At 56.3% G+C, this 13,732-nt stretch overlaps 1 protein-coding gene across 1 annotated transcript; it reads right to left on the bottom strand.

Moving 5' to 3' along the window:
• Positions 1 to 2,481: 2,481 nt before the first annotated feature.
• LOC133054921 (leukocyte immunoglobulin-like receptor subfamily A member 6) lies at positions 2,482 to 6,456 on the bottom strand. The gene is given in 8 exon segments (XM_061140345.1): positions 2,482 to 2,738; positions 3,694 to 3,996; positions 4,201 to 4,350; positions 4,353 to 4,511; positions 4,720 to 5,022; positions 5,156 to 5,440; positions 5,615 to 5,650; positions 5,806 to 6,456. Coding segments are annotated over 8 exon segments (1,392 nt in total). The 5' UTR covers positions 5,840 to 6,456; the 3' UTR covers positions 2,482 to 2,616.
• Between the last annotated feature and the right edge of the window lie 7,276 nt (positions 6,457 to 13,732).

Here is a 13,732-nt window from a genome sequence, read left to right as displayed (position 1 = left end):
GGTATGAATCCAAGTTGGTGTGTGATTATGTGTGTTGTTGAATTCGGTTACTTAATATATTTTGTTGTGCATTTTGCATGTATTTTCATAAACAGCTTTGTTCTGTAACTTTTCTTTTTTGGTTGTGTCTTTGTCTGGTTTAGGTATCGGGGTGGCGGTGGCTTCATAGAATGACTTTGGGAGTGTTTCCTCCCCTTCTGTCTCCTGGAAGACTTTGAAGAGGGCCAGTATAAGCTCCTCTTTGTCAGCCAGGTAGAACCCTCCATGCAGCCACCCAGCTCTGGCCTTTGGTTTGCATGGAGTTTTATTGGTGTGCTACAGATTCTGTGTCACTTCCCATGGCCGCTCTGTTCAGGCTGTCTACGTCTCCTTGACTCAGTTCTGGCAGGCTTGTGTCTCTGGAGACTCCTGCATCTCCTCTAAGTTTGCTGTCAGATTGGGCAACACACAGTGGTTCTTAGTACTCTCTCATAAACTTTTGTATTTCTGAGGTATCAATTTTTAAAAATTAATTATTAATTAGTTTTGGCTGTGCTGGACTTCCCTGGTGGCTGAGATGGTCAAGAATCTGCTGCAAAGTGGGAGACCTGGGTTCGATCCCTGGGTGGGGAAGATCCCCTGGAGGAGGGCAGGGCAACCCACCCCAGTATTCTCGCCTGGAGAATCTCACGGACAGAGGAGCCTGGCGGGCTACAGTCCATGGGGTCGCAGAGAGTCAGACACGTCTGAGCGAAAGAGGACAGTGCTGGGTCTTCCTGCGGCCCAGGGGCTTTTCCCACGTTGTGCTGAGCTTAGGGCAGCTTTTCTCTTCGCTGCGGTGCCTGGGCTCCTTATTTTGATGGCGTGTCTTGTTGCAGGGCAGGGCTCTGGGCCCGCGGGCTCAGCATTTGTGGCCTGTGTGGGACCTTCTCGCAGCAGGGGTGGAACCCACGTCCCCTGCATTGGCGGCTGGATTCTTACCCAACAAGCCACCAAGGGAACCTGGTAGCAACTGTTGTTCCTCCTGTTTCATTTCTTATTTTATTTATTTGAGTCCCATGTTGTTGCCTTTTGAATTTGATGTGATGGATTGGACTCCTACAGTTTTATTTCACTTATTCACCATTATGCTTGAAAACTGATCTGTCTTATTCTAGCAGTCCGCCTTTGTGAATTTTTTGTATAAACTTCTGTTGCATATATAAACACCAAACCATTCATTTTGGTGAAAGTGATTTCTGTAACCTTTTCTACTGGGAACAACCCACGTGTCCGTATTCTGCTTGCACACTCGTGGCTGTGCACGCATCTTCCTCTAGGGTATGCAAGTGTGGGCCAGCGCTGTGTCTCTCCTTTTCACTGAGAATTGCTGTTGTCTCTCCAGGCTGAGCGGGGTGATGAGTACACCTGCCCGTGATGTGCTGGGATTCGTCAGAGTCAGCCTTGTCTCCTCCATCATTTTCTCCTCCCCTCTCTCACAGATGAACTAGGAGGTGGGCATCTCATCTCAGGGAACCTGGGGCATGAAACTGAGGTGGAGACCATCCTATGTGACGTGTAATGCAAAGGACACATCTGTGTGCGTGGGGCCATCGGTGGGGGCTGGCTGGACCAGACTCGCTCCTGTGGGAAAGCCAGCCTGCTCCTTCCTTCCCACCCGGCCTTCAGCACATTCACCCGGGCTCCTGGAGGTTGGCCACGGAGAGCGTTTCCACCAAAGCAGACACACAGTTCACACGCCTGGGCTCTTTCAGAATTTATTGCCTGATGAGTGTGTCTGTGTGCACGGGGGTGTGTCTGGTTGTGATGAGCGGGGCTGCTCCCTCCCTGAGGCGTCTGGGCTTCTGCAGCACTGGGCTCTCTGGCGGCGCGCGAGCTCCAGGACGTGCCGGCCTCAGTCACTGCGGCTCACAGACTCAGTTGCTCCTTGGCACGTGGGATCCCCCAGGATCACGTATTGAACCTGTGTCTCCTGCGTTGGCTGCCAGATTCTTCACCACCAGGGAAACCCCACATCGGCGCTCTTTACAGAACGATATATTCCTGAGCTCATTTACCAGCGTAGCCCTAACCGTCACTTCAAACGCCAGGGATCCCATCGCACTGACAGTGTTTCAGGAGAAACCACACGGGTGTCATCTGACGAGGAGAGGAGGGGTGAGGGGTCCAGGGGTCCAGGGAAGAGCTCTGGATCCATCTGTTCCGGACGGGGCCCCACTTCCACCCACTTATTCAGTTACTTAAACGACGTTCTGTTTCTGAGAAGGGATGGAGGTCATTGCGCACACCAGAGACGGCGGGCATGAACAGTGAGGCTCACGTCCTCCAGGAGAGCGGACAGAGCCTGCGGGCCTGCAGGGTGAGGACCCGCCCCTGCCATTGGGATGCGCCTCGGGCTGGGAGTGGGAGGAGCGGGGAGTCGGGGCGTCCTCCCCGGGAGGGAGGGGGCTCCCGTGAGTAGAGACCGAGTCCCCAGCCACCCCGGGGACACCGGGCCTCCTCCCGCCCCCAGGCGCGTCTCTCCCCCGGGGTCTCCACAGACAGCGCACTCAGCACGTGCGGCAGAGGCTCTTTCCGGAGCCGGAAGCTCGCGTCGGGGGCTGGGTCGCTCCGGACGGTGCCGGGGGCCTCCGGTGCTCAGCTCCGGGCCGCGTCTCGGGCTCCTCCGCGGTCGTGCCGAGCCTGGCAGAGCAGGACCCCGAGCAGCACCAGGGCCGAGGCCGCGAGGGCCATCCGGATGAGATTCTGCACCGTGTAGTCTGGGGTGAGGGCGCACAGGTCAGCGCCGGCCCGTCACCCGGAACCGGGGTGTGCGCCCAGGGCACCCGCCTCCCGGGAGAGGACGTGGCCCTGAGCCCAGCCCCTGACGGGGACGCTGTCCTCCTCCTCACTCTGGGTCTGACCGCGGTGATGGGGGAGGGTGTCAGGGGGCCCGAGGGTGCTGAAGGGAGGCTGTGGGTGGGCCGTGTCCTCCTCGGGGAGCCTCCCGGGGCCTCTCTATCTTACTGTCGCAGACGTTCCTGCTCAGGACCCTGAGCTGACGGAGGTCAGACAGCACAGGATGGGGCCCGCCCCTGAGCGGTGGTCTGCAGGGTCCCAGGGACCCACCACCGCCCCCAGTAGGCGCTCGCTCAGCCCTCTACACTGCCGGCTTGACTTTGCCCGGGGGAGGGGGCGATCCCTGCAGCCTCCGGGGGCAGGATGGGGTGGGGGCAGGCCTGCTCCTCCCCAGACTGACCCCCATTCCGAGCCTCAGGCCCCTACAGCCTGTGGTTCCCGCGCCTTCTCTGCCCGACTCCCCGCCGGCCCTTGATGATCTGAGGGGCCTTGTCCACCCAGATAATCTCAAAGCGCCCTGGGGTGGGCTGCCTCCCCTGAGCACAGAGCCCCGTGACTCCCCAGTTGTTGAATTGGGGCCCGAGGGTGGGGGCTGGGCCCATGGGTCCTGGGAATGAGCCCAGGAAGGGGTGTGCCGGGCTGACCCGGGGTCCCCACCTCACTCCCCTCTGCCCTGCACGGCCTGTGGCCTCCCCAGACCCTCCCACTGCCCCCCTGCCCCTCCGGGACCCCAGTGGGGAGGAAGGGGCGGGGCCGGGCTCCCAGGCCCCTCCCTCAGGGGGCCCCTCCCTCAGCGCCCCCTCCTCCACGACCTCCGGGGCCTCCCAGGGCGCAGAGCCCCGAGCTGCCGAGTCAGACGGACAGACGGGGCCTCACCTGAGACCAGGAGCGCCAGGGGCTCGCTGGGCCGGGACAGCAGGTGCGGGTCTCTGCTGAGTGCGCGGTAGCACCTGTAGGTGCCCCCGTGGGCCGAGCTCACAGGACTCAAGGAGAACTCGGCCCGGAACCGCCCGCCTTGGTCCTGGGCGCGCAGACGCAGGGGCCGATGGGCTGCCCCCTCCTGGGACAGAAGGAAAGTGTCCGTCCTGTTTCCCGACTGACACAGCAGGGTCACGTTCTCCCCCGGGGCCACCGAGGGGCCCGGCCACGCCGAGAGGGAGGGTCTGTCTCTGAGCAGTCCTGCAGAGAGGAAGGGGGTGCGGGCCCGGCCCTGGTTCTGAGTGAGACTCCGCGGCCTCTGGACCCTCAGCACCGTCTGTTTCTCCGAGTCCCCCCTCCCCCACCCCGTCTCCCTGTCCCCTCCCGGGGACCCCTCCCTCTGGTCCCAGCATCACCCCTGGGGCTCCCCGATGGGGCCTGTGCAGAGTCTGGCCCCCGACTGACCCGCTGGCCACTCTCCTGCCACCAGGAGCTCCAGGGGGTCGCTGGGGGCCGACCACTCGGAGGAGAGGCCGTGTCCACCGTAGCATCTGTACTGGCCCCCGTGGATGGTGCCCACCGGGCCCAGGGGGAAGTCGGCCTGAGAGAGCCCCCCTGGACCCTCCGGGCAGGGCGCTGGGGGAGGTCCCGGCCCCCCTCCTTGGACAGAGCGAATCTGGCGTAGCCGGCGTCAGAGCGACACTGAAGGGTCAGGTTCTGTCCAGAGGTGACGACAGGGCCCTGCGGGGTCAGGAGGGACGGCTTCCCAGACAGCCCTGGGGAGAGATATGCACCGGGTTGTTGGGACCGCGTCCTCCGTGGATGCCCTTCCCGGCCCGGCCCCAGGCCTCGCCATCTCTGTCTGTGTGTCTGTCCTGTGAGCACCACGCTCTCTCCCCCTCTCACAGGGGCTCCCCTGGGAGCAGAGACCCAAGTACGTTGTCTTGTCCGTACAAATGTGGGGTCAGGACGGGACTTCCTCACCTGGGACCAGGAGCTCCAGGGGGTTGGTGGGGGCTGACCACACCTGGGGGATGTCCCTGTTAAAACCGTAGCATCTGAATGTCCACCCATGTCCGGGGCTCATGGGGCCCACGGGGAACAGGGCCTGGGTCTGCCCGTCGGGGCTCCACTGTCCATCCAGGGTCCGAGAGGACTTGTCTTCTCCTTCCTTGGTCAGAAGGAAACTGTTAAATCCGTGGTGGGAGCCACACTGGAGAGTCACGTTCCCTCCCGAGGTCACCACAGGACTCGGCAGGGCTGAGAGGCACGGTTTGCCGTAGGGTCCTAGGAGAGAAGGAGGCAGCTGGATCCCTGGGGCTCCTACCTTGACCCCCAGGGCTGGGCTGTGAGAGGGACACCCCTTGAGAGCAGACCCCGTTCCTGAGGGCAGAGCCTGAGGCCCCGGAGAGTCTCTCACTTGTCACCACCAGCTCCAGGCGGTCACTGAGCTCTGACCAGCGAGTTCCCCTGAGATAGTAGCACCAATAGCGCCCTGCGTGCTGCTCGGTCATCAGTGAGATGGAGAACTTGGCCTTGTCCCCGGGCTCCAGGGGTTTCTGTCTGTCCCAGGAGACTGAGATTCCCTCTTTATTCAGACGGAACTCCAGGGCTCCCAGGGTCCCCTGACACCAGATGGTCACAGGGCTCCCCCAGGGGGCCACAGAGCCCAGCTCAGCCCAGATGGTGGGTTTAGGCTGGGTCCCTGCAAGGAAAATAGAGGTGGGCTCACCAGGCGTCTCCCCCAGACTCCAGCTCTCAGCCCAGGCCTCCCAGACTCCCCCTCCGGGAGCCCCGAGCTGCCGTCCCCCTCCCCATGGCCGGGGGCTGACCCTTGACCCCAGGAGAGGAGGGAATTGGGCCCTGGGGACAGACTCACCAGCCTGCACCTGGGTCCTCAGGCCCACACTCAGCCCTGCAAGAGAGAGCCCTGTGAGAGGTCTGCCCTCTGCTCTGAGCAGCGCCTCTCCTCCCCGGGAGCCTCCTGGGCCCTGGGGTCCCCTGTCGGAGCAGGCTGGCTTGGGGAGGGTCCCTCCAGTCCAGGGCTCCCCCTGCCCCTCCTCATCTCACCGAGGCAGAGCAGGGCGGGGAGGGTGGTGGCCATGGCATCTCCTCCCTGCAGTCCAGGCTGTGACGATGGAGGAGACCTGGGTGTCCTCCCGACAGACAGACACACAGGGTGTGTCCTCTCCGAGGCTGGGGTTTCACATCATATCAGCATCCCCTCAGGAAGGGGAACTGCCTGTTCATGAGAACCTGGTTTCGTTCCCATGACAGTCCCAGTGTGTTCCCGAGACGCCCGTTTCAGGTGTGGGCAAGCAGGGCATGGCCTTCCCGATCTGAGACTCGCATCAGGGTCTGCTTCCTCCTCTGCCCGGCCATCAGCAGGTCCCCATGGGGTCCTCGCCATGGACGGGTCACCAGGCCCTGGAGATGCTTTGGGAAGGATGCCAGCTCCTGCTGCCTGAAGAGCTCTGATCCCCAGAGACACAGGTCAACATCTTTCTGGGCTCAATGGAGTCCACGTGGCTGAGAGCCCAGAGGAGACATTCAGGGAGTCAGGAAGGAAACTGTCTCCTCCCCTGCTCCAGAGTGTGGGTTCCCCCCATCATAGCCCCCCCTCAGGGGCATCTCTCTTTAACGCATCACCATCCAGCCCGCCTTCCGGGAACAAGCCCCTGGGGGCTTCCTGCCTCCTCGGGGCCCCGGGGTCCTTGGGCACAGTCTCCTCCCAGTCTTGCCATCACCTGCAAGCTTTCGGGGGTGTTGATTGGGGTCAGAGCTCTCACTCTGGCGGGAACAGATGTTCCTATGAACGTGTGCCCGCTGCTCATGGAACCTTGAGCGGCGGTGCCCTTTCTCTGCGCCTGAGGTTCCTCCTCTGCATGTTGTCCCGAACCCCAGCCCTCAGAGGGGCTGTGGACTCTTGCTGCCATCATCATGGTTAATTTCCAGATGAGCTGATGGCAGGAGATGGTGGATGTGACGGGCTGCTGGCTTAGACTGCACCCAAAGGCGCGAGTGTGGTGTCCACCCAGAGCCTCCTCTGCTCCTGATGTTGAGACATGCTCCGGAGAGTGTTTCTGCAACATGTAACCACAGAGAAGTGCAGAAGAAAAGTTCCCCAAATGGAGAGGGAACCACAGCGAAGCGGGGAGAGGTAGGCGGTGTGGCCCTGGTGGTGGGGATCATCTTGGGGTCAGAGGCAGGTTTCTACCCGTGTGGACGCAGAGAGGGACCCATCCTCACAGGCAGGGAGGGTCAGGGCTCCGATGGAGGCTGGCAGCTGGAGCCCCCCTCCTGCAGTGTCTGGTGGGCACTGGGAGCCCTCCGCTCATGGCCTCAGGCCTTGGTCAGCACTGCGGATCCCCCCATGTGTGGCAGGAAACACACGTGTTCCCACGCTGTCAGCTGCAGCGTCCCCCTGTGGGAGGCTGCAGGGCCCCCACGGCCCATCCTGAGTGAAGCTCTGAGTCTGAGACTGTGGACACTGGGGCGTGGGTTGGCTGCAGGGGGCCCCCAGTCAGCCTGCCTCCCAGGCAAGTCCCGGGATAAACCTTCTATGAGATGGTGCGTGTAAGAGGGGTGGACCTCAGCGTGACCCCTGAATGAGGACAGTGCTTCGGACAGCAGCCTGCTGAGACGTGGGGTGTCTGAGGCAACAGGGAAAGGGGAAGCTTATTTTAAATACATTGTTGTTCAATCACTCAGCCGTGTCTGAGTCTTTGTGACGCCCATGGACTGCAGGACACCGGGCTTCCCTGTCCATCACAGCCTCCCAGAGCTTGCTCATACTCCTATTAATTGAGATGGTCATCCTTCCAACTTCTCATCTTTTGCCCCCTTCTTCTTCTGCCCTCAACGTTTCCCAGCATCAGGGTCTTTTCCAATAACTTGCCTCTTCGCATGAGGTGACCAAAGTATTGGAGTTTCAGTTTCAGCATCAGTCCTTCCAATGAACACCCAGGTCTGATTTCCTTTAGGATGGACTGGTTTGATCATCTTGCAGTCCAAGGGACTCTCAAGAATCTTCTCCAACACCACAGTTCAAAAGCATCAATTCTTCATCACTCAGCTTTCTATATAGTCCAACTCTCACATCCATACGTGACTATAGGAAAAAGCATAGCCTTGACTAGATGGACATTTGTCAGCAAAGTAATGTCTCTGGATTTTAATGCGCTGTTTAGGTTTGTCATAGCTTTTCTTCCAAGGAGCAAGCATCTTAATTTCATGGCTGCAGTCACTGTCTGCAGTGATTTTGGAGCCCAAGAAAATAAAGTCTGACACTGCTTCCAATGTTTCCCCATCTATTTGCCATGAAGCGATGGGACTGGATGCCATGATGTTAGTTTTTTGAATGTTTAGTTTTAAACCAGCTTTTCTACTGTCCCCTTTCAGGTTTATCAAGATGCTCTTTAGTTCCTCTTCGCTTTTTGCCATTAGTGTGATATCATCTGGATATCTGAGGTTACTAATATTCCTCCCAGCAATGTTGAATCCATGTTGTGCTTCATGCAGTCCAGCATTTAGCATGATGTACTCTGCATACAAGTTAAATAAGCGAGGTGACTATATACAGCCTTGACGTACTCCTTTCCCAGTTTTGAACCAGTCCATTGTTCCGTGTCTGGTTCTAAGTGTTGCTTCTTGTCCTGCATACAGGTTTCTCAGGAGACAGGTCAGATGGTATGATATTCCCACTCTTTAAGAATTTTCTACAGTTTGTTATGATCCACACAATCAAATGCTTTCGTGTAGTCCATGAAGCAGAAGTAGATGTTTTTCTGGAGTTCCTTTGCTTTTTCTATGATCAAACAGATGTTTGGCAATTTGATGTCTGGTTTCTCTGCCTTTTTCTAACTCCACCCTGTACATCTGGACATTCTCGGTTCAGGTACAGCTGAAGCCTAGACTGAAGGATGTTGAGCGTTACCTTGCTAGTATGTGAAATGAGACCAATTGTACAGTAGGCTGAGCATTCTTTGGTATTGCCCTGCATTGAGACTGGAATGAAAACTGACCTTTTTCAGTTATCAAGAGAATGACAAGCTCACTGGGACCAGACTACTTCCTAGAAAAAGGTGATGCCAGGAGATATTGGAGAAACCCCTTCAGGGAACTCATTAAGAACAATTTTATACTGAGCCAAAAATTATTTGTAAGCGACAGATGTGAGAGGGTCATTAGATGGGGAAGTCTGTGAATCCTGGGATCTGGGCACCACTTCTACCCGTGAGCGTAATCTCAGCCACTTATCCCGCCAGGTCAGGCTGCTTCTTCCTCAGAGAGGAGGAGGGCTGTGGGAGGACGGGCCCCTTAACCTTCATCTGTATTATCCTCTCCTCGTCACTGAGTCACACACTTCATTAAAAAAATAAAATGTTTTCAAGTAGTTTGGTAGAGAGTGAGGGTGAAAGATAGCATTGGCAGAGGTGCAAGTGTGAGGCTGTCACGGCTAACACCATGACAGGCAGCCTAGATTAGGAGTAGGCCTGGTTTCCCAGGGTAACATAATTATCAGGCCTCCTGGAGCCAGCCAATCAACATATGCCTAGCAAGAAAAAAGGGAACCTATCAGGGGAAAGCTGAAAGCCCCACGTTGGGCCAACAAAAATTACCTTGCAACTGTGTAACCAATCTGCTTGTGCCAACTACCTGCTGCTTTTTTTGACCTAATAAATACCAGAGAGAACTGGGGCTCGGGGCCTTTCGTCCTCACACACTTGGTGAGGGTGGGAGGCCCTGGCTCAAGTCAGTAATAAATTCCCCTATTGCGAGTTGCATTGTTTCGAGGAGTCTTCTTTCCCAACCGGGGACTCGGACAACAGGCCGAACATTTGGGGGCTCGTGTGGGATCCCTTGACCGGGGAAGAATGCTCTTTGGAACAAAGGGGGAAAAGGACAGGTAATAGCACCGGTGCTCAAGCAGGTCTAGAAAGACCAGAGTAAATCCGAGGCCCTGCTGTGAAGCAAGAAGGTGTCTGGCCCAGAAAGACCAGAGTAAATCCGAGGCCCTGCTAAAGGCAGGAAGGTGTCTGGCGTGAAGGAAAGCTTTCCATGAGGGAACGGATTGGCCGTTCTGGCTGGCGTGAGGCCGAGGCCAGTGAGCGCGCTGGAAGGCAGCCAGCTCTGCGGGAAGGAGACCTCCTCTCCTAAGCCCGAATCTGGGGAACAGTGGACGCCATTCGGTAAGGTGACCCTTGTTCCAGAGGATCTGTGTTGTCGGCCGATGTATGTCTGTCTGTGTGTTTTTCTGTATAACTGCCGGCATTGTATCCTGTCTCATTCTTCTCTGGTGTGTCATTGTCTACTTCTTCCTATAAAGCCTTGGAGCCTCATTTCTGTTTCTGAGAGTTTCAGTGAACAGGCAGACAGTTGTCGGGGCAACTGACGAGTCCCGGCCAGGGCTACTCCCTGGTGGATTCTGAAGGCCTCCCAACAAGTCAGCCCCAGTAACGGGAGCCCGAGATGGTGAAACTCTTTTCTTTTTTCTCGTATTCTAAACAGAGAATCTGGCAAATTAAAACCTGTCTGTGTGGGCACGGGACAGGCACTTAAGAGCCGATAGGGTGCCTGCCACTGGAAGACTCCCGTGAAAGGATAAAGGGGTCGCGGAATGGGCTAGAAACCCTTAGGGTGCCCGCCCCCAACAAGAAAACTTCTGTGCAACGACTAAGGCACTCAAATAGTTCCACGAAGCATACCACAAGCCCAACTTCCTGGCTGCCACCACTCCCGATAGGATTTATTGGTGGTAATTCTTGGTGACTTTCTTCTGACTCTCGCTATGGGGCAAGGAGACTCCACCCCACTCTCTCTCATGACTGATCATTTCTCGGGTGTCAGGGCTAGAGCGTATGATCTGTCGCTACTGGTTACAAAGAGTAAATTAATAACCTTTTGCTCTGCAGAGTGGCCCGCCTTCCAAGTTGGATGGCCTCCAGAGGGAACTTTTCAACCTTCTATTATTCGGGTGGTGAAAGAAAAAGTTATGGCTCCTGGTCCCTGGGGCCACCCGAGCCACATCCCATATGTTATAGTCTGGCAAGATCTAGTAGAAGATCCGCCTGAATGGTTAAAACCTTTTGTTGATAAACTCCCTGATTCTCCTAATGTACAAGCCCTGGTTATGGAAACCCCCACTTCCCCAGAGGAAGCCAAGAAGAATAAGGGCCCAAAACCGGTCTTGCAGGAATCCTCGTACCAGAACCTGATTGACTTGGAGACGGAAATTAGGCCCCCGCCATACGCCCCTCCTCCGTTGCAGGTTCCCCCAGGGGGGAAGAGCCCCCCCCCCCGATGAATCAGAAGGGATAAGGGAACCCCGACCCCAGAGAAGGAATAGAGGAAATAGGGGTGAGCAGAATCATGGGGACCCAGAGTTACCTTCATCTACTGTACAGGCACTCCCCGTCCGAGTGGGACCAGCTAACCCGGAAGGAGAGCGAACCTATCAGTACTGGCCCTTTTCCACGAGTGATCTGTATAATTGGAAAACCCAAAATTCTCCTTTTTCGGAGAAACCCCAAGGCCTCATTGACCTCTTAGATTCCATTTTGTTCACTCATAACCCCACCTGGGATGATTGTCAGCAGCTGTTGCAGGTGCTCTTCACCACAGAAGAATGGGAGCGGATCCTGGCAGAGGCGCGGAAACGACTCCCGGGGGCCGACGGGAGGCCAACCGCCCAGCCTCATCTCGTGGACGAGGGGTTTCCTCTCTTGCGGCCTAACTGGGATTTTGAGCGAGTGGAAGGTAGGGAGCGTCTCCGAGTGTACCGCCAGACTCTAATGGCTGGCCTGCGGGCTGCAGCTAGGAAGCCAACAAATTTGGCGAAGGTAAATTTAGTAAGGCAAGAGCCCACTGAGAGCCCGTCAGCCTTCCTAGAGAGGCTGGTGGAAGCTTTTAGGCAATATACACCCATGGACCCCCAGGCTGAGGAATCACGCACTGCAGTTCTACTAGCGTTTGTGAATCAGGCAGACCCAGATATTAGGAGGAAATTACAAAAGATAGAGGGGTTAAGAGAACAGACAATACAAGACTTACTGAAAGCAGCTGAAAAGGTATTTAATAATAGGGAGACCCCAGAAGAAAGGGAGGAACGACTCCGTCGGGAGAAAAAGAGAGACTAAAAAGGCAGGCCCTAAAAAAGATCAGTGTGCTTACTGCAAAGAATGGGGGCACTGGAAAAAGGAGTGCCCTAAGAGGGACCTGAAGAGAGGAACAACCCAGAGAGAGAATCTCCCCTGGAACTCGAGTTCTATATGCGGGGGAAGACAGTGACTAGGGGAGTCAAGACTCGGCACCCCTCCCCGAGTCCTGGGTAACCATACATGTGGAGGAGAAACCCGTTGGCTTCATGGTGGACACTGGCGCCCAACACTCTGTTTTAAATAAAAAACTGAGACCAATGTCTAAAAAACCAGCTTGGTGCAGGGAGCCACGGGGACAAAAAGATATTGTTGGACCACGGAACGGAAAGTAAATCTGGGGACCCACCAGGTGTCCCATTCGTTTTTGGTGATACCAGAATGCCCAGCCCCTCTACTTGGACGGGACTTGTTGACTAAAGTTAATGCTCAGATCCATTTTGACCCTGGGGGAATGTCAGTCACGGATGGACTTGGACAGCTGATACATGTCTTGTCTCTAGCTTTAAGAGATGAATACAGACTTTATGTGCCTAAGCCCTCAGAGGTTATAGCACCAGATATACAACCGTGGATCCACAAATACCAGTTGGCATGGGCAGAAACAGCAGGAATGGGACTGGCTAAACAGAGACATCCGGTCGTCATTGAACTAAAAGCCGAGGCGACTCCTGTGAGGGTGAGGCAATACCCTATGACCCAGGAGGCTCAGCGGGGGATCACTCCCCACATTCGACGGCTCATGGATGCCGGAATTCTCAAGCGGTGCCAATCCCCTTGGAACACCCCCTTACTACCGGTGAAGAAGCCAGGGAGTACGGATTACAGACCTGTCCAGGACCTATGAGAAGTCAACAAGCAGGTGAGTGACATACACCCTACTGTCCCCAACCCGTATACCCTCCTGAGCAGTCTGCTGCCTGAGTACACTTGGTACACTGTGTTGGACTTGAAAGATGCTTTTTTCAGCCTACCCCTGGCGGCCAAGAGCCAGGAGATATTTGCCTTTGAGTGGACTGAGGGGGAAGGTCAACCGGTAGTACAACTAACTTGGACCCACCTCCCACAAGGGTTCAAAAACTCCCCTACCTTGTTTAACGAGGCTTTGAGTGAGGACCTCTACGAATATCGGACTCGCCACCCAGAGGTCATCCTGCTGCAATATGTGGATGACCTTATGTTGGCTGGAACCACAGAGGAGGCATGCAGCCGTGCCACCGGTGACCTCTTACAGACTCTAGGCACCTTGGGATATCATGCCAGCGCAAAGAAGGTGCAAATATCCCGGCAAGAGGTCACTTATTTGGGGTATAAGATCAGGCAGGGGCAAAGATGGCTAACTCAGGCCATGAAAGAAACAATATTGCAGATACCAGAGCCCAAGACGCCCCGCCAGGTGAGAGAGTTTTTGGGGACTGTTGGATATTGTAGACTCTGGATCATGGGGTTTGCTGAGAAGGCCCGGCCCTTGTATGAGAAAAGTAAAGAGACCCCAAACTGGACTTGGACTGAGCCAATGAAACAGGCTTTCCAGACACTCAGACGGGCCCTACTAAAAGCAGCCAGCCGGGACTACGCCGCCCCCATATTAACCTTGGGACTTCCACCTCCTGGTATGGGGACTCTGCCGCCAGTCCCCGACTATTCCCTCCCTGACCTCGTTTGGATCAACGAGGATACCACCCTCCAGAAGGATGACAAAGATGGATGGTACTGAGATCAAAACAACAACCTGATATTGCCTGCCATCCTGGGTCATCACCTATGTGAACACCTGCACACAACTACACACTTGGAGGAGAAAAAGACCTTGACACTTCTCCAGACGGCCTGCCTGAGGT

Source organism: Dama dama, chromosome 4 (genome assembly GCF_033118175.1).
Source record: "Dama dama isolate Ldn47 chromosome 4, ASM3311817v1, whole genome shotgun sequence".
Lineage (NCBI taxonomy): Eukaryota > Metazoa > Chordata > Mammalia > Artiodactyla > Cervidae > Dama > Dama dama.
This window is presented reverse-complemented; position numbering and strand designations above follow the sequence as displayed.